The following is a 27,245-nucleotide window of genomic DNA, read 5'->3' as shown; positions in this document are numbered from 1 at the left end:
TCCCACATTTCCCTTGGTTCAATCCATTCCACATCCATTTTCCCCTCCCCTTGGGGCCCACAGTGCCAGCCAATCTCCATTTCCCAAGAAGCCACGTCCAGAGATACTTGCAGCAGTGTTCAGGGCCTAACTTTCTCAACTGCCCTAATGCCCTGGGAGCCACCCTTTCTCACGAAAGATACAGTTCTCTCTATTTGATGGCATTAGTCCTCCCCAGGATGTGGATCCACCCCAACTCTCACTTCTTGGGTCTCTACCCAATGGTACAACCCACCCTGGCAAAATGAGCCTTCAGCTATTCCCTTGGAGTCCGTCCCGCATCAGACCATCCCCCCTGAGTATCCTAAACAGGTGTCCCTCCTAATTATATTTTGATATGATTTTTTCAACATTTTACTCTCAACGAACACCTGACACTCTCCTATGTTCATATGTTGCCCCTCCCTCCCCCCAGTTTTTGGACAATATTACCCCTTGGCCCATCCCCAGCCCCCCTCAAACCCACAAAGCCCCACCCGAAGGCAACCCCTTGCTCCCATTTTGTCCCTTCTTCGTGCTCATACTTACCGCCAGCTCATCATAGATTCCACCCCTGCAGACATCGGCTCACATCCTTCCTCTACCCCCTGATTTCCTGTAAGCCTCTTTTCCAGTCTCTAGCTCTCTGAGGCAGGTTGCTTACTTCATATCATTGAAGTCATGTAGTATTTGTCCTTCAATGCCTGGGTTGCTTCACTCAGCATAAGGTTCTCAAGATTCATCCATGTTATCACGTGTGTTTGTAGTGTATTTGTTCTTACAGCCGAGTAGTATTCCATTGTGTGTATATACCACATTTTATTGATCCACTCATCTGTTGATGGGCATTTGGGTTGATTCCAACTTTTGGCGATAGTGAACAATGCTGCTATGAACATTGGTGTTCATATATCGGTTTGTGTCCTTGTTTTCAGTTCTGCTGGGTATATACCCAGCAGTGGTATTGCTGGGTCATATGGCAAATCTATGGATAATTTTTTGAGAAACCGCCAAACTGACCTCCAGAATGGTTGGATCCTTCTACATTCCCACCAGCAGTGGATGAGTGTTCCCCTTTCTTCACATCCTCTCCAGCATTTGTATTCTTCTGTTTTTTTCATAGCTGCCAATCTTATGGGAGTAAGATGGTATCTTATTGTAGTTTTGATTTGCATTTCCCTGATAGCTAGAGATTTGGAGCATTTTTTCATGTGCTTTTTAGCCATTTGTATTTCTTCTTTGAAGAAGTGTCTGTTTAAATATTTTTCCCATTTTTTAAATGGGTTGTTTATCTTTTTATTTTCAAGATATATGAGTTCTTTATATATGCAAGTTATAAGTCTCTTATCAGATATATGGTTGCCAAATATTTTCTCCCATTGTGTGGGTTCCCTTTTTACTTTCTTGACAAACTCCTTTGAGGTGCAGAAGGCTTTAATTTTGAGGAAGTCCCATTTATCTATTTGTTCTTTTGCTGCTCGTGCTTTTGCTGGGATATTCATGAAGCCATTTCCTATTACCAGGTCCTGTAGATGTTTCCCTACACTGTTTTCCAAGATCTTTATGGTCTTGGCTCTTATATTTAGGTCTTTGATCCATCTTGAGTTGATCTTTGTATAAGGTGTGAGATGGTAATCCTCTTTCATTCTTCTACATATGGATATCCAGTTCTCCAGGCACCATTTGTTGAATAGGCCATTCTCTCCCAATTGAGAGGGTTTGGTGGCTTTATCGAATATTATATGGCTATATATATGAGGTTCTATATCAGAACTTTCAATTCGATTCCATTGGTCTGTGTGTCTCTCCTCATGCCAATACCATGCTGTTTTCACTACTGTAGCTTTGTAGTATGTTTTGAAGTCAGGAAGTGTGATTCCTCCAATTTCGTTTTTCTTTTTCAATATGTCTTTGGCTATTAGGGGCCTCTTTCCTTTCCAAATAAATTTCATAGTTAGTTTTTCTAGTTCCTTAAAGAAGGCTATGTTGATTTTTATTGGGATTGCATTGAATGTGTAGATCAGTTTTGGTAGGATAGACATCTTAATAATATTCAGTCTTCCTATCCATGAACAAGGAATATTCTTCCATTTATTTAGGTCTTCTTTGATTTCCTTGAACAGTCTTGTATAGTTCTCGGTGTATAGTCCACACAGTTTTGACCGACTGGGAGAGAAACTCCAACGAACACAGACAAGGTATCCTCGTTCCTTGGGTGAAGAGGCTGGGTGGGGCTCCAGCCTTAGGCTGGATTTAGGGGATTAACCAAAGCCCCCTTCACCTCCTGCCCCCTCACATCCTTAGGGGCCACGTTCTAGGGCAGATTCTCCTCCAGTGGGGCCAGAGGGGGCCCGGGAGATGTGACTTAAGTCTGCACAGCTTGGCCCCCAAGCAGAAGCGAGCGCCTCATTTCTGAGAGTTTCTGGCATGGGGGTGCTCCCCGTGGCCTCGTGGGGTCCCTGTTCATCCCTGAGCTCAGCACTGCGGCCGGGTCAGGGGGCATCTTACAGAGAAAATCGGCGTGGGCCCACCCAGACGGGAGGAGTGGGTGCTGGCAGGTAGACCCCCGGCCAACAGCAAAGCCCACCGGGAATCAGGGGCCATTGTTTTGACAACAGAGTGTGTTGGTCCATTAGCAAGTCCCGCTGTGCTTACCCGGCACCTGCTCGTGGTGGAGGACCTCGGCCCTGGGGCATGGTCAGGCCGCGAAGGCGCGGGGCAGCGAAGCCGAGGTGCAGCCCTGCGGCCGGCAGAGGCGGGAGGTGCTGCCTCGGGCCCAGGAGCCTGGGAGCTGCAGGGGCAGGACGTGCTGAGCCTGGGTGGCCAGCGGTCACTGGGAAGGCACCCGCAGGGCCAAAGGATGGCATCCACCGTGTCCCACGCCCCGGTGTTCCTCGCTGGGGACTCCCAAGCGGTGTGCAGGAATTATCAGGATTTTGGTCTAAAATCACTTCCTTTCTCTATGTAATTTTGGTTACTTAGAGCTAACTCAATATTCAAATTCATTATAGCTGTTTTGTACCCCCTCCCTCTTTTTTATTTCAAATAAGGTATTCGCTTTATAAGCTCCAGAATTTTCTCCTTCCTGGAACCTAAGTAAGTGAATGGACACACAGGGGACAAGGGGCAGGCGACCTTGGGAGGGGGTTGAGGAGGGGCCCCTGGCCCAGCAGCCTGCACCCAGCCACGCAGACCGCCCAGTGCGCCAGGCCCAGGACGCCCGCTGGCCCAGCCGCTCGGCTGCCATGGACAGAAGCGCCAGGCCACTCAGTGACCCACCGAGTGAATTAGGAGAAGGACAGCGGAGGATCCGACTGCAGAGACACCCCCGAGGGGGTAGGTCGGAGACCCCGGGGAGCAGCCGAGGCAGCAGCGGAGGCCCAGGGGGGAGAGGAGACAGCCGCGGGCTCAAGAAGCCACCTGCCAGGGGCTGGTGTGGGCAGCGGGAGAGCACAGCCAGGGCGCCGGCCCGTCCCCAGAGTGCCCCCCACGCACCGCCCACCGCCGCCCCAGCCCCAGCGAGGCCTGCCCCAGCCCCGGCGAGGCCCGCTCCAGCTCTAGGTCTTCTCTGTTCGTTCTGCAAACTGGAGCCAAACGACCCTTTGGAACACAGATCAGGCAAGCACTGCTTCTGCGAGAAATCCTGGGCGGCTTTCCTTCCTCGCACACTCAAGGCCAAGCGCCCTCCACCAAGCGGCCCGTCCACCCCGCTGACCTCCTCGCCCCTCTCCTCCCTGCTCGCTCCTCACACAAGCCTCACCCATGTGTGTCCCAGGATCCCAGGGTCCCGGGGAACATGTCCGCCCCGACTGGGGGCCTCTGCTTGGAAAGCCCCCTCCCCAACCCCCCAGGGCCCCTTGGCCGCCAAGCCTGGGTCAGATGCCCCCTTCTGACACCTCCTGCCCGCCCTGGCCAGCATCTCCACCCGCGGGCCGGGTGCCACGGCGGCTCTCTTCATGGTGCTTATTGCTACCTGACGTCTTTCTTTTCCTCCATCTCTCTCTCCCTCCTTCCCTCCCTTTTCTCTCCACCTTCTTTCCTCCCTCCCTCCCTCCCTCCCTCCGTCCTTCCTTCTCTTCAATGCTTGTTCAAATTAAACCCCTCTACTAAAATATACTATGAACACAGGAAATTGGCTTATCTTGTTTACCATCTTATCCTTCTGACTCAGAAAAGTGCTTGGCAATCAGTTACAGACCGGCTGATGGAATAGTTCCAATCCTAAGGCGTGTTTCCAACAGGTCTCTACTCTCTGCCATCTTCGGAGGTGACCTGGAGAAAGCAGCTGAAAGAAAGGCCGCTCAGACGACTCGCGCGTTACTGACGCTGTGAAGCAGCTCCTCATCCACGCCCTAACGTCAACCAAGTCTGGTCTCATGTGTAATGTCCCTTGTAGAAAGCTATTTCTGTGAAATAACCAGAAATCTATTCCTTTGTCCAATTGTTTGAACTTCAACCCATTTAAACATATTCTTTTTTTACCAAGCTTTTGGAAGTAATACAATTTCTCTGAGAGATTTATTTCCTCAGTGTGAATTAATTAATCAGAGAGTGTAGCAGTTTGATACGGTTCATGAATTCCAAAAATAGATACTGAATTATGTTTGTAATCTGGTCTGTACCTGGGCATGATTAGGGCTTTGATTGGACCATGTCATTAGGGTGTTGAGTCCCCGCCCCTTAGTAGGTGGGGCCGCACAGATAATAGGCATGGCAAAACAGAGTGGAGGGTTTCTGATGTTGGAGTTTTGATGTTGGAGTTTGATGCTGAAGCCTTAAGCTGGAGCCCCGGGAAGTAAGCACACAGAGGAAAGAGAAGCCAACCTCAGGAAGAGAGGACCTGAGCCAGGAAAGAAGAAAGACCCTGGAAGGGAGGAAGCCAGGAAGCCTGAACAGCCATTGGCAGCCATCTTGCTCCAACACGTGAAAATAGACTTTGGTGAGGGAAGTAGCTTATACTTTATGGCCTGGTATCTGTAAGCTTCTACCCCAAATAAATAACCTTTATAAAAGCCAACCTGCCTCTGGTATTTTGCAGCACCCCTTTGGCTGGCTAATACAGAGGGTGATCTCTTGGTGCCTAGATGACAGGAAGGAGGAGGGGCTGACGCTGAGGGGAGAGCTGGCGGGCGGCGGGGACAGCTCGGGACGGAAGGAGAAGGGGCCCCTTCCACATTCTGAGCAGAGCTGGCCTTGCTAACCTCACGTCTACACTGCATTGTGCCTGGCCATGAGCGAGATGGACGACGTTTCTGAGGGAAATACGGCGGGGGGCACACAGAAATGCAGAGGGGGCTGGCCCTGAATGCCGTCTGCCTCTCGCCTCTTCCTCTCTTCTGCTGAGGTCACTTTTTCTGGGCCTCGGGTGGCACCTCCTACAGAGGCTTTGAGGGGTCTGGTCTGACAAGGCTGGAGCTTTCCTGAGGAGGAGGGCAGGCCTGGCATCTAGTCTTGGTGGGAGTCGCCTCTGTCACTGGAGAGGAGGGGTCACCGTGGTTGCCGTCCACGTGAAGGGCTGAACGTGGACTGAGCCCGTCTGCACCCAGAAAGAGAAGCCCCCACGCTCGCCCTGGAGAAGTGCTCCCTCGGACGTGCCTCACTCTGCGGTTTGCTCTCTGTTGAGCTGGACTTTCACGGCAGAAGCCAGCAGCAGCCACGGCCACTCTGCTGGAGCAAGCACCAGGCTGGCCAGCACATCCGCTCTCCAGCTCAGGTCACGCTGAGTCCAGGGTGGCGGCTCTCCAGCCTTATTGGGGTCCTCAGAGCCCACAGACACGTCCCGGCCAGCAGAGCTGTTGACAAAAGTTCGCCAAGGCTCAGAGGCGAAAATCATACATTTGGGTTGGAGAAAACTAATGGCTAATTTTTTTTCCTTCTTTCTTTATTTTTTAAAAATGTTACATTAAAAAAATATGAGGTCCCCATATACCCCCCATCCCCCTCACCCCACTCCTCCCACATCAACAACCTCTTTCATCATCATGGACATTCATTACATTTGGTGAATACATTTTGGAGCCCCGCTGCACCACATGGAAAATGGTTTACATTGTAGTCTACACTCTCCCCCAGTCCACCCAGTGGGCCATAGTAGGACATACAATGTCCAGCATCTGTCCCTGCAACACTACCCAGGACAACTCCAAGTCCTGAAAATGCCCCCACATCATATCTCTTCTTCCCTCTCCCTACCCTCTGCAGCTACTGTGGCCACTTTCTCCACATCAATGTTACAATTTCTTCCCTTACTAATCACAATAGCTCCATAGCAGAATATCAGTAAGTCCACTCTAATCCATACTCTATTCCTCCAGCCTGTGGACCCTGGGATGGCTATTTTAATGCAAAACCGTTTCTCCGTGGTGGTTTCTTTAGCTCAACCACGGCATCTGGACAGCTAAGGCTTCCTGGGAAATGCTTGTGCTGCGGCCCCGGCCTCTGGCCACCCAGTCCTCTCCACCCCTCGCCCTCCCAGTCTCAGAAGTCTCTTCCTCCTTCTCCAGTCCCCCTGCCCCGCTTGATGGCCCCACAAATCAGCTGCACGTCTAAGCCCATTTGGCATCTGTTTTTGGGGTGCATGAATACACAAGTGACGCCCCAAAGTGGAGTGACTGGAGGCAGCAGGGGTAAGGGGAGCTCTGGGGACGGGCGTGCTGGGCCCCTGGGGACGCCGTCTCCATGGCAGGGGGTTGGGGCGGACGTGGACGGCTGCGGGTGCCTGCAGCGCTGAGCCCCACCCAGCTTCCCTTGCTGCCAGAAGCCCCCCTCCTGGAGGTACGCACACGCGCTCACCAGCAATCCCTTCGCTCCCCCAATCGCGATACTTCCAGACCTGTGTGAGATCCGTGAAGAGCAGAAGCCCTGCCGAAAGAACCCTCGTATTTAGCTAAATTATATCAGTACAAAGCAGGGAATAGGTATGGGCGTGAAGAGGCGGGGTCAGGCATGGAGAAACGTAACCATAAGCTGTGCCAACGTCAGGACGGGTGCCAGGCTGGGAGCCCGCTCCGTGCACAGCCAGGCAGTTTCCACCTGGGGGCCCAGCTGGGCCCGCCGAGCCGGGCCGCGGAGGCGCGCGTTCAAGTTTGCGATGCCGATGGCAAAGCAGGGGAGGAAGGTTGGTGCGCATGCCTCGGGTGGCCTGGTCGCTCACCTCCTGATCTCTGTGGACCGAGGTGGCCGGAGCCCGTGCCATGAGGCGTGTGGGCGTCCGGGTAAGGCGAGCACCAGCGTCCTGCCTGGGATATGGCCGCTGACCATTCAGACCCCGGCCAGGTGGGGATGATGGAATCTCAAAGCAAAGTTAGCCGGTCAGGCCAGGAAGCACCACGAGGGTCCTGCTGGCCAGCAGGCGGCCAAACCCCACACCGCGGGGCCCTGGTGCCAACGAGCTCGAGTCCGCAGGAGTGAAATGGGTGGGCCCCTCACCAAAGTCCTGTGCAGTGACCACCACCAACAAATCCACCCCTCGGTCTAGTGCCCGAGGCCCCTTGGTGGTCACTGGAGGGTGGACTGCCCAGGCCTTACAAGGGTCAGCAGGGGCTGGCTTTCAGCTGGTACAAGTTCCAGAAACCACCGGGTCCAGTGGTCAGACTCGGCTCTTATGACGATCAGTGGATGACCGGCTTCAGGTCCAGGTGCATCTCACCGTGGGGTGGGGGGTGGTTCGGCTCCTGAGGATGTGGCTGGAGTAGGTGTACTCGGTAACTGCCGTATCTACAACTGACTCCTAAGCGCTGAATGAGGCGTAGTGTACCTAGGATAAGGGGAGGGAAGCTCCAGCCCTGGGCGATTTAGAGATTGGCACGAGTTCCTTTTGCATCCCAATTGTGATGTGAAATTTGTCTTTTGCGGAAGGTGGCTGGGCCTTGGAAAATACTGGAGGATTATTGGAGATACAATCAAGGGTGACTCTGGTAACAGCCGTCCTTCCAGACGAAGCAGTTCATCAGAGTCTCACTTGCCCAGCTATAGATGTGGAAAATGTTTTGACTTTATCCCAGGAAGCAGAGCACTCTAGAGTATGGTGCTTCCCTTCAGAGGGAGTGCAACATGCCATCACTCCCTTTTCCAAGCCAGCGTGGTCTGCAGATACGTTGTTGTCTCACCATTGCACCAGGGGGGTGTCACGTTCATCCACTATAGACCTGGAGTTATTCCAACAGAATCTGCTAAGGAGTAAGGAGCAAGGATCCCAAAAACCTTGGCAAGGCCCATGCATGATAGAGGCCGAGTGACAAACCACTTGAATACATAGGGTTCTAGTACCTCCAAAAAGTCCTGGGAATGAGACCCCTCTCAAAGTGAAAGACAACTCACCACATCCTGCACATTATACCTTTGAGAAAGGCGTAGAAAACTTGGTTGGCACGTTTGAATTTTGGAAGCAAACTTTATACCAAGGAAAACATAAGGCTGTGGGTACCTGAGACAAGATTACGATCTTGAGTTTTTCAAGGCTGCAGTGTGAGCAGCTCCTCTGCTTGGTCTCCATGGCCTAGAACATAAAAAAGCACCTGCAAAAGCAAATTAAGGTGAATTGGGCAAGGATCTGTGGATGGTGAGTATGCTCTATGATGACGGCCCACCTAGGAGGGAATCATACTGCAGGTCCCTGTATTTTGGAGCAAAGAGAGCATATAGCCATTCCCCTCCTGAGAAATAGCTTTTGGGTCTAGATAGAGACTAAATTATTGGCTATGGGACACCAATGATATTGCAATTTGGGGTGTCCAAAATAGAGAGTAACATGATCCACCAAGCCATACGTTTGAGTGTGCCAAGCACCATCCTGCCTCAATAGACTCAGTATGTACATGACCAGGCTTGAGCAGGTCCTAAAGTCTCAAATAAATTCCAGAAGTAATGGCTCATGCTGATAGGAGATTTTTTCGCAATGGAGTACCATTTAGAAATGTATTTTAAAAATCCTTTCTGAGTTATGCTCTGAAATTTCTTATTTTCTGGTTTTGAACTGAATAGCATTGTCATCAGAGAAAAGAAGTCTGTATGCCCCTGAGTCTTTGAACTATTTCAAAACTAGCTTTAGGAACTAGTTTCCCCACCCATGGTCTGTTGGAATTTTCACTTTCTGAAAATTTCTTTATTTTGTCCCCATTCTTGCATAATCATTTTAGGTGGCTACTGTTAAAGTTCCACTATTACCTTTTTTCATCACTATGGAAACATTATTCCACTACTTTCTGCTTACATAGTTGCTGTTGAGTGTTAAATGCCAGGCTTGAATCTCTGTACTGTCCATGTGCCAGCTGGGCCCTGAGCCTCAGCAGAGTTGCGACTCCTACTTTCTGGTTTGTTGAACTTACCCAGGTCAGCTAATAGGGAGGTGAAGATGGTCAACCCCCATACCAGGGAACCGAGAGCGTCTACAACTGCAAGCAGGAGAATCCATCATCCATGTGGGATCTAAGCCCCCTCTCAATACAGAGGTGGAGTGGACATCACCATCCCAGGGTCCACAGCATGGAGGAATAAAATATGGATTAGAGTGAACTTACTGATATTCTAATATGGAAATATTGTGACTAGTAATGGAAGAAATTGTAGCATTGATGTAGAGAAAGTGGCCATGGTAGTTGCTGAGGGCAGGGAGAGGGAAGAAGAGATGTGATGTGGGAGCATTTTCGGGACTTGGAGTTGTCCTAAATGATACTGCAGAGACAGATACTGGACATTATATATCCTGCCATAACTCACTGAATGGACTAGAGGAGGGTGTAAATTACAATGTAAACTATTATCCATGTGGTGTAGCAGTGCTCCAAAATGTATTCACCAAATGCAATGACTGTGCCTCAATGATGAAAGAGGTTGTTGATGTGGGAGGAGTGGGGTGGGGAGGTGGGGTATATGGGAACCTCTTACATTTTTTTAATGTAACATTTTTTGTTTTCCATGTATTTTCAAAAAATACAATTATTAATCTCTGTTTCCCCCTATGTATACTCTGTACTGTGTTTTTATTTTCAATGATTATATTTGTAAGGATTTTTAAAAAACAACATACCTGGTCATTTTTGTTAGTTTCTTCTTCCTTACATTCTTTAAATATAATCTTTTCAACATTTGGTATAATTATTTTATATCCTCTATTACATAATTCCAATGCACAATTTGGGGGTATCTGATTTTGCCTTTGTGCTGACTCTTATTCACGGGCACTTGTTTCCTTGTGTGCCAATTAATTCTTCTCTATGGGCTCCTATTTGAATGATCATAATCTATAGTTCCCTTGAGGTGCCTTGTCGGAGGGGTAGGAATTTCTTCCCAGGAGGCTCTTCCTTGGGCTTTATGCAGGGATATCAGTTCTAATTCCCCATCATATGCAGGTCCAAGTCCTTCTATCCCATCTCAACTCATCTCCCAAAGACTGGGGCCTGGGTTATATTTATCCACAAATATGGCTTTGATCTTTACTCATCATTTCTTGTCGCACCTTATACTTTCCTCCAAAGATTATTTTTCATTCATTCTATATTTTTCCTTAGAATATTCTTTCTGAGGGTCATTCAGTAATGAATCCAGTGTTGTGTTTCCTCTATAGCCTCCCATCACCCCTTGATTCTTGGGGTTTGCTTTACTTTTGCAAGTTCAGACCTTATCCGACATTGAAAAGTATTTTATATACCGTTCAACACCCAGTTTCCTGTATTTAGAGACTTGGTATATTTTTTTTATAGAAAATGTCCCCTGTTATTAGCAAAACTAGAAGAAGGGCATGGGCGTTTCGTCAACATCTTTCTTCCCTGGGTTGCCAATTATTTTGAGGTCAGAAACATTGTCCTGTTCTTTATTTTCTCTCTCCTTTCTCCCTCCCATCCCCAATGTCTAGGGCAGAGCAGGTGCTCAATTCTTTAAAAACAGAAAACCGTGAGTTTACACTGAGTGAAGCTGTATCCCGACACTTGGTGTTTTGTCTTTTGGAAGGCTCAGCCAGGGGCTTTGTGACACCTCGTGACAACCGTTGGCCCTGATCACAGCTATATGGACATTTTTATACCCACCGCCCTTTAACAGCTGTATGACGCAGACAAGTGTTTAGTGTGTCTGAGTGAGAGCTGTTCACCTAGGAGAAGGGGGATGTGCTGTAAGAGAGCGTCCTGGACGTGACGGGAGGGACCATGGCTGGGAACCTGCGGCACGGGGCTCTCTTTCTCAGTAAGCTGATAAAAGCCAGGCTGGTCACCGTCGGCCCTAGCTTTATTGCCTGTCCTTCCTGTACACGTAGGGAAAAATTGGTAAAGATATTGTCAGTTGAAAATAATTTTATCTTTTGCCAACCAAACGTACTTTTTGTCTCGTAAAATGTACTCCTGTATTAACTGATTTTCTTTGGATGCTGCCAGTACCCGTCATTCCGTGTCTAAATGATGAGGGACGCTGGAGACAGGACAGGGCAACGCTGTTTTTGTCAGATAGCAACAGTTAATTAAGTATCTTACCAGCCGAAACCAGGAAGTAAAGAGCTGTGACAGCTACAAAATAGGTGATCATTTTTCTAAACAGAAGAGAGTGAGCATGTTAAAATATTATGGGACCTGATTTCAGGAGGAGAAGGCAGAACTGAAATGCTTCTGTGTTTGCTTGCCCCTTGACACTCTTGCTTCTCTTCGGTTTCATTCTTCTGTCTCTTGTTCCCCTTTTATTTCATTCTCTTTTTCTTTCATACACTTACTCTCTTCTTTCCTTTCTTTCTTAAAGAGGAAACCGCTGAAATGAGCTTTGACTCGTGGTTTAATCATTTACTCATTTTGTGTTGGGGGATGGGGGAGCACATGGTCAATGTAATAAAAAATTGCAATTTCGAAATCTAAAGGGCATTTTAAAATAGCATAAGATTTAGCAATGGAAAAGCCACAGTGAACACAAGAATTTTATATCTTTTATATAGAGGTATTTTTTAAAAAATTCATATCTCTATTGCATTTGTTTACAGATGCCTAACACGTTGAAATTATGGTAAGGCCCCATTAATCGTATCCAGATAGCAATTATTTATCATGTGATGACTGTACCCCTGGACCAGCAGAGAGAAGAGTGAAAGCCACGACCCCGCTTGCTTCCTGCCCTCTGGGGGAGGAGTCGCTCTGAAAAGAGGCGGTGGCCGTTCCTGCTCACAGGTGCAGCGACGGCTGAGAAGGGAGGGCTGTGGAGGGCAGGAGGGCCGAGTGAGCGCCGGGGCGTCAGCCAGGTGCCGTGGAGCAGGTGCTCCCAGCTAGCAGCAGAGGAGGCTGCCCTTTCCCGGTGCTCAGGGCTGGAAGGGGCCGCAGTCTGCGTACCGAGCAGCGCTTCCTAACAAGGGGCCTGGGAGCTTGACTCGAAATGCAAAAAGCAGCATTCTTGTGGGGACAGGTTGGTGCAGGTGTGACGTATTTATTGAGTGACACACAGTAAAGCGTGGACTTAGTAAGGGGTCGCGGTCTTCACCTGACCCGCAGAGGGGGCCGTGGAACAAAAGGTGAAGGACCCCTGCCCTAGAGAGAGCGTGACGCCCAGTGGGGCCGAACTGAGAGCGGCCGGAGCGCGTGGCAGGAGGGACCCGAGGGCAGCCACGGGAGGGACTGGACGCTGCTGAGAGGACCATGGCGGGGACCACCTGTGCCGACGCGCTGCGCTCTGCCTGGAGAAAGGTGCGGGCTCGCGGGCGGGCAGCGGTGCTCGGAAGCGCTGTGGCCTGGCCCCAGGGGACACGTGGGCGCAGCAGGCATGATTGGTGGTGCTGGGGCTGAGAGCGGCTCGGGGACAGCGTCGGGCTCCCGGTGTGGGCGACTGGAGAGGGACGGTGGCCCCTATTGAAACGTGGGACCCAGTGGTGAGGCTGGGTGGGTGGGGGGCGGAGGGGGAGATCAGCTGTGGAGTTGCCGAGGCGTGTGTGGGGCAGTCCAGGAGACGTGCCATTCAGTGCTTGTGTGTGAGGGCGCGTGTGTGTGCGTGTGTGTGCATGTGTGTGTGTGTGCATGTGGGTGCGTGTGCTCACGCACTTGAAATCACGGGAGTGAAGAGAAAGCCGAGGGGAAAGCGTGAGCTGAGCAGAGACGTGGGCCTTCCCACGGAGCAGCGCGCGTGATCGCTGTTGAAGGGCAGCGGTCAAGGTATGAGTTACTATTCGTTTGCACAACAGCAAGGTGGAGAGAGGACTGCATCTGCACTGCAATGAAGCACAGATTATGTGCGATGCCCAGGGGTGGGACAAAAACTGTGACACCCCCAACCCCCCCGAATCCAAATGCCTTCATCTTAGAGCTTTGCGTATGTACTGGGTCTTTAGTCAAGGGTTAGGGGAAACTTACTTTCCCAAAACTTTAAAGTGCTGAGCTGCCTCCTGCCTCCCTGCTCTGTTGTCCTTTCTGCTCTGTCTTCTCCAGCCAGCCCTGAGCATCTCACGGGCCATCTCTGCCACTCGCAGTTAAAAGGAGGTGGTTGAGAAAGAACTTTAATATGCCTTTAAGAGCTCAAATATAAAGTGACATCTGGATAGCAGCTTCATAAAATTCCTGTTACTTAACTTTGCAGAATTTTAAAATTGTCATGTCAATGTGATCTGAACTTTAGTATCCTGTTCATTCTGGATATGCACCTGAAGCCACCTGTTTCACCTGTAAAGGCCAGGTGAGTCAGAGTGGCATAGCAGAAGGAGCAATGCGCTCTGAAGCGCGCTGGATTTCACCACTAACTTACGGATTTCCTCTCATAGCCTCCTTGAGCCACTGTTTTGTGATGTGTAAAACGATGATCTCCAATGTTCCTCTAACACCTAAAATTCCATGGTTTCTCATTTATCTCTCAATGTGAGGCTTTATTCAGTAATAAAGAATATTTCATTCTCATAGACCAATTTTAATCACTGAGCTTGAGATACTTGAATAAGTTTTAGAAACCACAATAATGTTCTAAATTGCACGAATGTGACTAAGTAAGCATAGAAATTGACAGAACATTTCTACGTTATTTATAGTCTACTATGTTTTTTTTTGCATTTATGTACCTGCCCTTTGTGGTTTTTTTTCTTTCAGGAAATAGCATGGCCATAAAGGCTTAAACTGTTTAAACATGGTATATATAGGGCAATAAATGTCCATATTCAGCTAGATATAGAAATGGTGCAATTGCTCGTTAAATATTTTCCAAAGACTCCTTGGAAAGAGCGAATGGACTGGCTGGGAGTTGCCCATTAGAGAAGCAGAGAGGCCGTGCCCAAAGCCTCCAGTTACGAGAAGCGAGCCTGGAAAGGAAGACGGGGCAGAAGGAGGGGAGGACTCCAGCCATGGACTCTCCTGGCCCGTGACCGGTGTTTCCAGGGAGGCCCGTCCGGCCAGGATGCCCGCGATCCCGGGGGGCGCAGCCGGCTCTTTCCTCTGGATGTCCTGCGCTGTCCTTTCCACTCTGGCTCAGCAGGGAACAGCCGCCTTCCGATGTGGCAATGGGGCCCTCTTGGCCCCGGGCAGCGTGTGCGACTTCACAGCCCAGTGCGGGGATGGCAGCGATGAGCAGCACTGTGAGTGGCCCCTGCTCGCGGTTCCCCGGCCCCGAGGGTCTTAAAACTGGGGCCTGAGCAGTCGCGGGACGCCCGGCCCTGGGCCTGAGTGGGCACAGACCCACACGGCGCTTTGCGACAGGGACGGCTGTGGGATTGGGCGTGTCCAGTGTGAAGCGTGGCCTGGCGCTGTGGGTCCCCTCACAGAAAGGACCACTGGGGATGGAAGGTCAGTTATGGCATGGGCTCATTTGAGCGTTGGACCTTCCCAGGTTGTTTAGATGAGACAAACGGAACCAGGGCGGGCCCTCAGCCCCCTGTGGGAGACTTTAAGGCAGAGAGTCTGGGCATTGTCGGGGAAGCCAGAACACACGGGGCGCGGGGCAGCGCGCCGTGGGGGAGGCGACCCCGTGAGCCGAGGAACCCCAAAGCGGTGGCCGCGTCCAGAAGGCGCAGGCGAGGCCTCGTGTTTGGAGTTCTGGCCTCCAAAACCGTGGGGCAGTGGCTTTCAGTGGTTGAAGCCCGCCGTGCCGTGGTATGTCACAGCAGCCCGGCGGCCTAAGCCGGGGCCAGATATAAAATTACCCCAACCAGACAATGTCAGGCGGCGCAGATTCTAACTGGACGCCGGGAAACGGAATTCCTGTTAGTTTGTGTTTTCAATCAGGGTGGTCGGTGATAGAAAAGGGAAAAGAAACAAAACTTTTAACGTTTTATCAGTGGAGCAGAGTTCAAAAGACGCTTGTTGCTGTAGCTTTAACATGCTTTCGTGTTGTGATGGGAACGATGAGCTGGAGTTTGAGTTCAGTGTGGAGATATTCAATGGGAATCTTGGATCTGGGGGTCAATCTTTCTTGGGTTTGTTGGACCCCGGAAGGAGCTGGTCCTGACTGCACAGGTGGCCAGCTCTGGTCTGGGGAGAGCCCGGGCTTCGGAGGGTGCAGGGCTGGGCTCGGGGCCCGGGTGGACCCTCCAGTGTGTGGGCTCGGCTCTCCACTTTGCCATGAGAGGTTCCAAGGTGACATCCACCCCCTCTCACAGGTGGGAAGCGCCGTGTTGCCCCCTGGAGTCATCCCGATGGCCAAGGGGTCAGGCCACCATGGGAAGAGGTGGCTGGACACGTGTGTGTGTCCACAGCTCCTACTGCCCGGTGACAGCCGCGGGGACGGTGTGTCCTTCCCGCCCACGCCGTCGTTGTAAAGAAACACCTTAGGAACCCTTTTCCTGCCTTGCGGAGGCTCCCGAGGCCGGCAGGCGCTGTGGAATCAGCTGATCGCCGTCTGGAGGCGCACGCTGTTATTTCAGGGCACCTGGACGTGTTTTGTCCTGCTTGCTCTGATAAGCTCAGTGCGCCTTCTAGGCCTTTTCCCTTGTCTTCTGCCCACCCAGGGCTCTGCCCCTGGGCCTTGCCCCTCACTCAGCCGGTCTGGCCTTAGACCAGGGCAGCCAGCACTGAGGGGTCCTCCTCTGTGGGGGGAGGCATCGGCGGTTCCCCCCAGCAGGGGCTGGTCCCACCCCAGCCTCGGGAGCTGCTGAGGACACAGCTCAGCCAAGGGGGCCGAGCGGCTGCGTGCCTAGGGCCGGGGAGGCGGTCCCCGCCTGGCTCGGGAGCAGCAGAGGGAGGCGGGGCTGCTCGTCCTGGGGGGACAGCCTGAGCCCCCCGCCCGCCCCCTGGCTGAGCTGTCACCGCGGCCTGCCCCGGGAGGCCGGGTGGAAGGGGGGCTGCGTGGGAAGGGCTCAAGGCTCGCAGCCTCGGAGAAAGGAGGAGCGGAGCCGCGAATCAGCAGGTCCGGTTTTAGTTGGGGGGTCACCTTTCGGCTTTTCGTTTTCGTTTCTGAGGAGGGGCATTTGGGGTTTTATTTAAGATGTGTGGCTACAACTGAGAGTCCCTTTCGAGCACGGGGCTCCCCTGTGCACCCCACGAGGGCTTGATGCCGCCCCCCAAGGGCTCCCGTAGGCTGGGATGCTGACCTGCAGGCCACACCTTGTAACTAATTCACCATGGCATTAAAATAGTCACATTCCAAAAAAGTCCAGTACGCTGTGTCCCCCGAAAGTCCAGATGGCGAGACCTCGAAGAAGCTGATTCGTTGTTGACTTTGTGTGCTAAAGCTGGCATGTTGAAGTTGAATAACAGATGCTCTGATTCTAACAGGTTTTTCTTATTTTGTAGGATGGACTTCCTTTTAAGACTTGACCTGTTCATTTAAATCGTATTTTTCAAAAGAAATTTGACTTAGAATAACTGAATCATCAATTCTATGCATATACTATATTAAACATTTACTATATCTTGACCAATAAAAATAAATTGCAGGGATAAAAACTGCTGGGTCTAGTGTTAAAAACATCCCAGTTTATTAGAAATTATTGGCACCTGTGGCCGGGTCCAGCCCAGGAGATGTATGTTGTGGTACTGATGCGGCTTTTTTTCCTTCTTTTTTTCGTAATGTTTCCAGTGTTGCGTTGTCATCTTCCATGACGACCCCCAATGACTGGCCACTCTCGTTTTATTTTAATTTCTTTATTTCTTTTGATACCAGAGCCATTATAGCAAGCACAGAGGCAGTCTAGCTTCTCTTCTAGCTATTGTTGAAACTTATGTGATGCACAAAGGTTTCACTCTGCTTTATTGTCACTTTACAGTAAGGCAGTAGGGTTGCTCTTGTTGTCACGGTTAGATCCAAATCAACCGGGAGACTGATGTTAAACGTCCTGGTAATAAAGTGTTGAGCTGCACCCCACCACCGGGGCCTGGGGAGCCCCTCAATCCCAGGAGGCAAACTTAGATGATGACTTTTGCGTACTTGAAGTTAATATTAAAATTAGCTGCTATGTACATTCTCTTTTAGCACCAACTTTACGGTAATTCAAAAGAGAAAAAATACATTCAATCTACTTTTTCCTCTGTCTAGATGTCATGTGCTAGAACTTATCTATTTGTGCTAGTATTTTAGAAGGAGATAGCCGTCTATATTTATGACTGGATGTAATAAGTCATGAAGTTTTAAGGTTTCACCTGATTTCTTTTACCAAGCTTTTTGGTGTGTATGTAATTTAGCAACGAATGGCTTTTCAATATATATTTATTTCTTTATAAGTCTAAATGTATACATGAAAAGCGTGGAAATTACCTAGGAGGTGCAATCTCAAAATCTGTCTTTAATCAGATGACATGAAAGTCAACTGCTTTTAAAAGTAATTGCTTCACTGAAGTACTTGAAGCTAAAGCATTAACAGAGTGAAATGTGAGATTTCACATGCAATATTCACCTTATCTCTACATTGAATACAAAACGTTTTATGTGTGTTGTCATGAAACAAGCCATAAAATACTTAAAAATACTCTTTTAAGTAGCAACATAATTTTATATCTGAAGAACAAATCTAATAATAAATATGTAGAATCTAACTGGAGACAATTAGAAAAATTAGAGATATACAGAAATATAAAGATTCATGGCAAGGCTATGCCATTTAATGGGATGCTTCAATTGTATAAATAGATACTTTTTTACTGAATAGATTTATGCTAATTGAATGAACAGAAAATCTAACCAGAGTAATTTGTAAAATTTGATCAAGTGATTTGCAAATGCTTCTAGAAAAATAGTGAGAATAGTCAGCCAGAAAAGGAAAGAATAAAAGAAGAATAAGGAGGAACTGTCATTAATAGGTTTACAGTCGTACAATTATAAACAAACACAGTGAAAGTTTACAATGAGAAAAGAATATGGCAATGTGCTGATATTAGGGTAGGATATGGGAATCCTGTACTTTATACATGATTGTTCTGTAAACCCACAAGTGTTCTAGTAAAAATTGAAAAGAATATGACTATTAAAAACGGTAAGCATCCCAGATCAGCTGGGAATGACATAGTTAGAGAATGATAATTCTAGCTGGTCTTTACGCAGTGCTTACTATATTTCAGACACTGTTAAGCAATTCTTGTCCAGGCTCTCATTTACTCTTCACCAAATTCTAAGCTAGCAGGCTCTGCTGTTGTTCCATGTACACTTTAGAAAAATGAGGCTCAGATTAGGTGAAATAAAGTGTCAAAGGACTCAGCGCTCTTCTGTGCAGGAGCTGGAGTTCGCCGCCACCTATAAGTCTAGAACCCTTGCTATTAATTCCATGAAGGGTGGACTGTATTTATTAAATGCAGCACGTGAAACTGAGGCAAATTCATGAAATAAGTTCCCTATCAACTTCACAGATGTAATAATTCTGAGGGATGACACATTAAATATTAAAAATGAAGTCATAGTCTTTATTCCTCTTGAATCTAAGTTTTGAAAAGTCGGGGAAAGTTTCTTTTGCTTTGAAGTATAATAAATCCTCCTTATATGTTTGTTGAATAGTGATGTTGATTAAATACTGGGGTGGGGAAGGTCATTTTTATGTTCTAAAGGACAACAGATAAATGAAAAGAAAATATGAGTAAATTAGGATATATAAATTAAAAGTTTCAGGTATCAAATCATCATAAGTAAAATGAGAAGGCGATCTGTCCACAGGTGTGCTGGCCTGTCAGTGCAGGTGCATCTGCAAAGGGGCCTGTCCACAGGTGTGCTGGCCTGTCAGTGCCCATTAGTGCGGGTGCTACAATCAGCCTCAGCGATAGGCTGACTCGAAGGGAAGGCAATGCAGAACTTTATGAAATGAAGGTCAAAGAGAGAGACACACAAGAGAGGAGATAAAGCTGGGACCAGGGAACTCACAGCTTTTGGACCTGAGAGCCTCGACCCTAGTTTCCACCTCGTAATTATTGGAAACTACCAAGCAGCTGTTTGCTATCTGAATTGCAGCAGCATCTATAGTAGGGGACAACTGCAACATCTAAATAGAACAGGTGTAACAGATAAGCCAGGCCCACAACATGTGGGTACACCTGAGGTGACCTGTCACCAAGTGTGTTGGCTGTGGGTGCCAGTAGGTGTATTGTCCCATCAATGCCTTTTGGTTTTGGAGCATCTGAGAAGTCAACCTGTCCTCAGGTGTGTTGGCCCATTGGTACCTGTTGGTACAGGTATATCTGAGTAGGTGACCTGAATTTGATCTTGACCCGTAAGTGCAGGTTCAGGTGTGTTTTGAAAAGGTGTGTTGGCTTGCAGGTGCAGGTGTGTTTGAGAAGGTGTGTTGGCTTGCAGGTGCAGGTGTGTTTGAAGGTGTGCACTGGTCTCTGTGGCTCAGTAGGGGCCTGCCCTCTTACAAGGCCAGTAGCTTTGCATGTGGCTTGGCTGAGGTCAGAGCTTCTTTCTCTCCCTCTCCTTTGGTCCCCAGAGCTGGTCCATCCAGCTCTAATCCTACTGCATTAGGTACCTGCCCTGCTTCATTCAGACCTGCCTTCAGCTTATTCAAAAACTGGTTTTTAGCCATAATTAAACGGTGCTTCACTTTGCACCCTCATTATCATGTCTCTCATTTTCCTAGGGCAGTGACCAAGGGAGGGGTCACATCTAAGGAAGTGAAGAAAAGAGATTTGTCCCAGGATGCTCCACCCTGAAGGTTCTGAAGGGGCCGAAGCAGCCCTGATGCCGTGCACGTGGACGTCTGGGCTGTCCCCCGATGTAGACAGGAGCTCTTGAAGAACGCAACTGAGGTTAAGGTTAAGGCAAAACCTTAGGAATTAAGGGGGGAAGAAATTTCAAAAAAGCTTGAGTCACAAAACCTAAAGGGCCTTGAATATTTTAACAGGAAATGTACCTCTTCTTAAGCAAAGAAAATGAATTTATGGAATGCTTGTTGAATCTTTTATGGAGGAGAGCCTGGAATTTTTTCCAGTGAGCAAAGGATAGCAAAAGGAAATTACACGTACGTACTTTCACTAATAATAGAAGGGCATGCATGTCTTCATTTAGACTTCTGTTATTTAGTTAAAATACACACGTTTAAAGAGCTGTTATCATTTCCATGTTCACCTTACTCTTTCCTCGACTAATTTTTCCCGTAGGAGACACCATCTCCTTCCCAGGGCTGGCACAGGCTGGTGTGTGTCTGTTCGATTCCCTTCCTGTGAGGTTGGAAGCCGTCCTCGTAAAGCACTTTTCATGTCAGATGACTCGATTAGGCACTGCTCCCCGGGGCAGTCCCTGGGTGACTTGGCTTCCTACAGTCATGTAACACACAGCATTTCCTAAATATTTTTGGGTGTTGGGAGTGGCTCACAGTGAGGACGTGGAGATGTCAAAGAAGCGATGAGCCGCTGCAGTTTGGATTGCTCGTTCGTCTCTGAGAACGAGAGCAAAGCGGCAGTGCCCTTGTCTGTGGAGACGCGGAGACGCTCTCCCCCACTGGGGACGCTGGCTGGCTGCAGGGCATCTTCACACCGGAGAGCCCACTACTGGCCTGGAATCTGATCTTGACCCATAACTGCAACACCAGGGAGCACGTGGTAGAGCCATGCACCTGGGAGTGCTTTGTGACTTTAAGTGAAACAATAGCAATAATAATAACGATCAGGTGTGCCTCTGTCAGGTGATGTCCTTCTCTCCAGAGCTGCACACAGTTCTTTTACTATCTGAAGGTGGTCAAGGAAAGCAACGCTGGCAGTTCCACCAGTGCCAGAGCTCTACCCGGTTCTCCCCACGTCCTGGAAGATGGATTACCCCTAAAGATTACAGATGCAGACCGCCGGGCTGGCTGCTAGCACGGGCTGGCCAAACGGATGACTGGGGCAACTGCCAGCTTCCCTTTTTCATTTCACCACGGAATTGGAAAAAAAACCCGACTCCTTCTGTTCCTATTATTTTTCCCTCAAGTGTGCAAATTGATATCGTCAACAAAGAAGGACTTTCTGCTTGGAAGCTCCCGTTGAAAGTTTCGTGCTCCTGCTGTGGTAGAGCCAATCCTGTGCCCCCAGAAGGCATGTTCCTCATCTCCATCCCCTTCCTGGGGGTCTGAAATGTTCTCAGGCAAGGAGGGCACTCATTTGTGAGGAGGGTCTTCCAGATCCCATCTGTGTGTCGCCAAGCTGACGAAGGCAGGACGTAGTCACACGACCAGAGGCCTGAGCAACGGAGGGAACTTGGACTCCACCAGTGGAGCCGGAATCGGGAGGCCAGATGAGCTGGAGAGCGGACGGAGGAGAGCGGCGGGCGAGGCAGGCCGAGACGCAAGCCAAGGAGGCCAGGGACGGCGGGGGCAGCGCCAGCGCGGGAGGAAGCCCGGCCTGCCCGACGCCCGTGCGCGCTCGTCTCTGGAACTGCGAGCCAGTAAATTCCTGTTGGGAGGCCAGTCAGCGTGTGGTATTTGTTGTAGCAGCTTGGCAGCCTTGGCCACCTGGAACATCAAAGGGTGAGCTGCTTCTCCCCACGAGCAGAATGTCCCCAGAAACCGCTCTCTGGTCGTAGAGTTCCTGTCATGCTGCGCTCGCCATCACCTTTTGTAGGTATTGTCAACAATGTCCTCTCTGCACGACTGTGCTGGAAAGAAGAGCTTGGCAAGGAATTCTGAGAGACGGTTTGCATTCTGCTGTGAAAGACATCAAATTTATCAAGGCAAAGGATTTTGCTTCCCAGCTTTTACGAGCGTTTCCCTAAAAGAAATTGGAAAGAAATATAATGTTCTGAACTATTTAGAAATTACTGTGACTTTCAGTGGATAAGTCTTGAAATGCTTGACTGAATTTGAGAGGGAAATTTTACTCATGTTGAGAGAAATTCAAATCTTGTTTGGGTAAAAAATGATAGGCGTTCGTTTTGTTCATGAAATGGTTTTCTTACTGGAAAGATTGTCCATGCAAGAGATACGACTTTCTCTTCAGGACACTACATTCACCATTACAGAAGCTGCTGGAAACCCTCAGCTCTTCTGGCCAAGCTGCTTCTCGGGAAGAGAGAGTTATATGTCACCAGCGTGTAATGTATATCATACAAACGTGAGCGTGCCTTATGCTGGGCCAAATGCCAGTGCCTTGCCAAACCTCTCTGCAGAGGCCACCAGACAGCGGGAAAGCCTGGAGGCCGCCTCTGAGGCCACTGCTCCTCAGACGAGGCAAGGTTGAAACATGGTTTGGTAGTCCTTTTCTCACTGGCAAAGCTACCATCAGTGAGACAAATCTTGCCAAAGATGGTCTCAGGGACTTGGGGTTAAAGGCAACGAGATGAGGTGAATAAGTCAGTAATCTGTGAGAATCCTTGTGTGAGCTGTGGTAGTTCTAGGCTTACTCACTATTTTAGACCTTTGTGAATCAGGGTTTTTCCTGGATCTGTCTCAATAAAAATATTAAAGCAATACTTTCGAACAGCAGAGCCAAATAATAGCAGTCTTTCATTGAAATTTACTTTTGAGCATGTATTAGTCAGCCAAAGGGGCGTTGATGCAAAATACCAGAAATGGGTTGGTTTTTATAAAGGGTATTTATCTGGGGCAGGAGCTTACAGATACCAGGCCATAAAGCATAAGTGACATCCCTCAACAAAGTCCATTTCCATGTGTTGGAGCAAGATGGCAGGCAACATTTGCCAGGTTCCTCTCTTCCCAGGCCTTGCTTCTCTCTGGGCTCAGGTCCTTTGTTTCCTCCACAAGGCCAGCTCTAGAGGGGAATGGCTCTGTCTCTTGGGAGTTTCTGCTGTGTCTAAGGAGCTGTGTCTAATCCTCTGGGTTCTTTTCCTGGCTCCAGCTCAAGACTCCAGCATCAAACTCCAAATCAAAACTCCAACAAAAAATGCCTCCCACTCTGTCCTTTTATCTGAGTCTCCCACCCACCAAGGGGTGGGGACTCAGTGCCCTAATGACGTGGCCCAATCAAAGCCCTAATCACGCCCAGGTACAGACAAGATTACAAACACAATCCAATATCTATTTTTGGAATTCATAACCTCATCAAACTGCTACAGAGCATAATTAAAATTTACCTTTATTTAATTTGACTATTTTGGATTCATTTCACCCTTTTCAGGAACTGACCACTAAAATTTACAGGGAAAATGAGATTAAGGGATACAATTCTTTATGAAGATACATATTATCAATGCGAAGGGAAGAACTTTCCAAAGCAATACAATGCATTGAGATTTTTGTGGTGATGGGACACACAGCTTTCCTCAGGAAGGGCAGGATTCAGTTATTACGGAGAGGCTACCGTGTGCCTCATGGGACTTTTCGGCGGGTGACGTTGTGAAATGCGTGGCTGTCTCGGCATGTCCTGCCTCCCCTTCCGCTTCGTAGATGGTCCCCGGCTTGCTCTGCCTCCCGAGACCCTCGCTCTGTGGTGCTGCACGCGCTACCCTTGCCTGAGGTGACCCTGGCCCTGCCTGAGGCGACCCTGGCCCTGCTCCTGGGGCCGCACCCACCGCCCTTGCCTGAGGCGACCCTGGCCCTGCCTGAGGCGACCCTGGCCCTGCTCGTCACTGCCACCACGCCTGAGACCGTGGCCCATCCTCCCCCTTTCCTCAGCGGCCTGCCCTGAGCTGATTACCGCCCTGGGAGTTAATTGAGTGTTTTTCTTTCATTACGGTGTTAGTGAGTCGGTGAGGGGCTCTTCAGTGGATGCTGAATGAGTCCGGCCCTGCAGAAGCCGATTCGGGATGTAACTGGCCCTTCCAGGCAACCCTCAGCCACGGCCTTGCGCCTTTCTTGCTCTTAGACTACGGTAGTCTGACTTGGGGTATCATAAAGTTGTAATCGAGTGATGTGTTCCCCAAGCTCAACGATCCCGGGACCGTGGGCTCTGCTGGCCGTTCCCCGTGCCCTCCTCGTGCTCGATCTACCCACCCACGCGAAGTCCTCGAGGGTTTGTGGCTGGCTGGGCCAGCAGGAATCTGCAGGGGGACAGATTTCATTATGGCAAGTAGCTTCGGTCTGGAGGCATAGGAAAGTGAAGGCAAGCCAGCCACAACTCAAGAGAAGTTGTTTGAATGGCTTTACAATGAAACTCTCAACTGAGGGAAAAACGAATACTGAGAAAACTTTCTCATGCATTTTTTTTTTAAGATTTTATTTTTTATTCCCCCCCACCCCCGCTCCATTGTCTGCTCTCTGTGTCCATTCACTGTGTGTTCTTCTGTGACTGCTTCTATCATCAGCGGCACGGGAATCTGTGTCTCTTTTTGTTGCGTCATCTTATTGTGTCAGCTCTCCGTGTGTGCGGCGCCATTCCTGGGCAGGCTGCACTTTCTTTTGCACTGGGCGGCTCTCCTCACGGGGCGCACTCCTTGCGCGTGGGGCTCCCCTACGTGGGGGACACCTCTGCGTGGCAGGGCACTCCTTGCGCGCATCAGCACTGTGCGTGGGCCAGCTCCACACGGGTCAAGGAGGCCCGGGGTTTGAACCGCGGACCTCCCGTGTGGTAGGCGGACGCCCTAACCACTGGGCCAAGTCTGCTTCCCTCTCCTGCACTTTTGAGTAATCCAGCAATTACTGAAGTTTGTGGTTGCGTCTTTGTAAGAATTAGCTGAAAATGGATGCTCACTGGACTCATTTCATAAGAAAAAGGACTCTTGTTGAGGCTGTTTAGAAGGGAAAATGCTCCATTTAGCTATTTTTCTAGTTATAACATTTCCAGAAATCATCATCTTTCTATATAAAAAGAACAAATGACTTTGCAAATGGATGTCAATTAGTCAGTTAAGCAATTGGACTGCAAGGTAATGTCTTGGTATTTAGAAAACTATTTAACATCTGTGTGAGAATGTGTGTGCATTTTCATATACATACTTGCTAAAATGTACTGATAAGATATTTTAGGAGATACTTCATTTTATAATCAGAAATAGATCATTTGTAGAAATTTCTGGGAACTAAAGGAAACTTGAAAATGGATAGTTATGTAGATAGATGCACAGTTAATGGAATGACAGTTTTGACTCTATGATTTAGTTCATTTTTTGTCAGCTGGATTCCCAGGTAATCACTGGGTTGTTCCAGCTATTCTGAATATTTCAAAAAGCTTTATGGAAATTGTAAACTTAACCATGGTACGATTCATAGTCTCATCCGATTTATTTGCTTTTGGATGGAATGATGCAAGCCTGGCAGTTCAGACTGACGAGAAGCCCTGATGGAACTAATTCCAGGTCCCCAATAAAAATGGGGCAGTGTATTAACAATCGGCCTCAGAGCAAAGCTCAAGAGTCCACGCTCTGGGGTCAGAAAACCTGGAGCCCTGGCACCTGCTGCCTTGGACAAGGTCTCTGTTTCTAAGATCTCTTCTGTGGTCCTTAAAAGTTAAAATGTAGCAAAATGCCTGCCCCTTGCAGCTGTCATGAGGAGTAAGTAAATGATTGCAAGTAGCATGTCTCATATGCAACAAGCTCAATAAATTGTAGCGAGGAGAGTTTTCACTATTATTACAGGATACAGCTGACTGGCAAAATTTTTAAAATGAATGATCTAAAAGGAATACTAGAAAGCAAGTTTAGCTAATGTTGTTTAAAAGTAATATTTCTAAATTACTGTTTAGTGCCCATATGCATAATCTAAGGGTCATCTAGAGCTATTGTTATTACATAATATTTTTTAACCAAAAAAGTGTGATAAAATTAAATTCATGTTCTCGCAATTAGGCTGCCATGCACTAACTAATAACCAGCACATTTACTCCCACTATGGCTAATTCGACCTGAATTTAGGGCAAGAAGGAACCTGTTGAAGAGGGATCCTCTCAGTGTCCACAGACTAGATCCCAGCAGGGGCTGTTTCTGGCAGAAATCACCCATTTTCTAGAGAGTGACGCTGGCAGTTGTTGAATATGTTGAATTATGGACTAGCCTGGGCTGGTGGTGGCAAATGTCCTTCTGCTTCTCCCAAAGCTCTTGGATCCCTTGTGCCCGGTTTATAATAAAAGAAGAGCCAATGAAAATGCCCTTGTGTGGTAACAGAGCCGAGTGTCTGGGGACCGGCGTGATTAACTCTGGGGGTACAGGATCACCGTGGATGAGAGGGGCTCTGCGATCCCAAGGGTCTCATCCCGAGGAAGAGCAGAAGGCGCCCTGGGTAGTACTTCCTAGCGTGCTGTGGTGCCGGGGACCCAGCAGCGTGTCAGGTACTTGATAGAGGTGCACGTTAGGGCCTCGACAACCACCCGCGGTGGATGGGGGGGACGCTCAGCTCTGGTCTCTCGGAGTAGAGACGTCTCTCCAGGATGCTGTGGCTCCTGGTGGCCCGAGAAGCAACACCAGGAGCAGGTCCTCCGCCTCTGACCCCGAGACCTCTTTCTCCTTGGCCACACGGGGTGGTGTTGTTTATTAGAATGTCATATGCGCACAAGCTTTGCATTAACCGAGTAAACTTAAAATGTGAAGAATAATCGTTAGGTTAACCTGAATTTGCCCTTTATTGCTAAGCTTTCTGTTTCCCTATTGTCTTAAGGATGCCAAATGGGATTGTGAAAACGAATAATTTCTTTTTTCTCTTCTTAGGCTCGAATTATGAGAGGTGTGATTTTGAGGAAGGGTTCTGTATGCTGACCCAGGACCGGAGCCTGCATCTTGGGTGGACAAAGAGAAACGGCATGACCGGCCCGTCCCCTCCATTTTGTGATCACCATGGCAATAAGACTGGTAAACCCTTGGACTATCTTTTCATTTCTTTTCTTTCTTTCTTTTACTTAATTCTCAAGTTGTTGATTAGGGGAGTAGAATCTTGGGTGATATTTACATATTAACAGTTCTAACATTTAATTTTATTCATTCCCTACGCATTTTCAGAACAGTCATAATTCTAAAATATCATGAGATGAAACGGCGCAATTCATATGAAAACTGAAAACTGAGATGTTTTACAAGCG

At 48.8% G+C, this 27,245-nt stretch overlaps 1 protein-coding gene across 3 annotated transcripts in view; it reads left to right on the top strand.

Moving 5' to 3' along the window:
• The first annotated feature begins 14,163 nt into the window (after positions 1-14,163).
• Positions 14,164-27,245, top strand: part of MALRD1 (MAM and LDL receptor class A domain containing 1) — a 688,615-nt gene continuing 675,533 nt past the window's right edge. For all 3 annotated transcript variants that reach the window (XM_058297890.1, XM_058297888.1, XM_058297889.1), the window contains exons 1-2: positions 14,164-14,533; positions 26,878-27,018. In XM_058297890.1, coding sequence (XP_058153873.1) covers positions 14,356-14,533; positions 26,878-27,018 — 319 coding nt within the window. In that variant the 5' untranslated portion in view covers positions 14,164-14,355. The remainder of the gene's footprint in view (positions 14,534-26,877; positions 27,019-27,245) is intronic.

Source organism: Dasypus novemcinctus, chromosome 5 (assembly GCF_030445035.2).
Source record: "Dasypus novemcinctus isolate mDasNov1 chromosome 5, mDasNov1.1.hap2, whole genome shotgun sequence".
Classification (NCBI taxonomy): Eukaryota; Metazoa; Chordata; class Mammalia; order Cingulata; family Dasypodidae; genus Dasypus; species Dasypus novemcinctus.
This window is presented reverse-complemented; position numbering and strand designations above follow the sequence as displayed.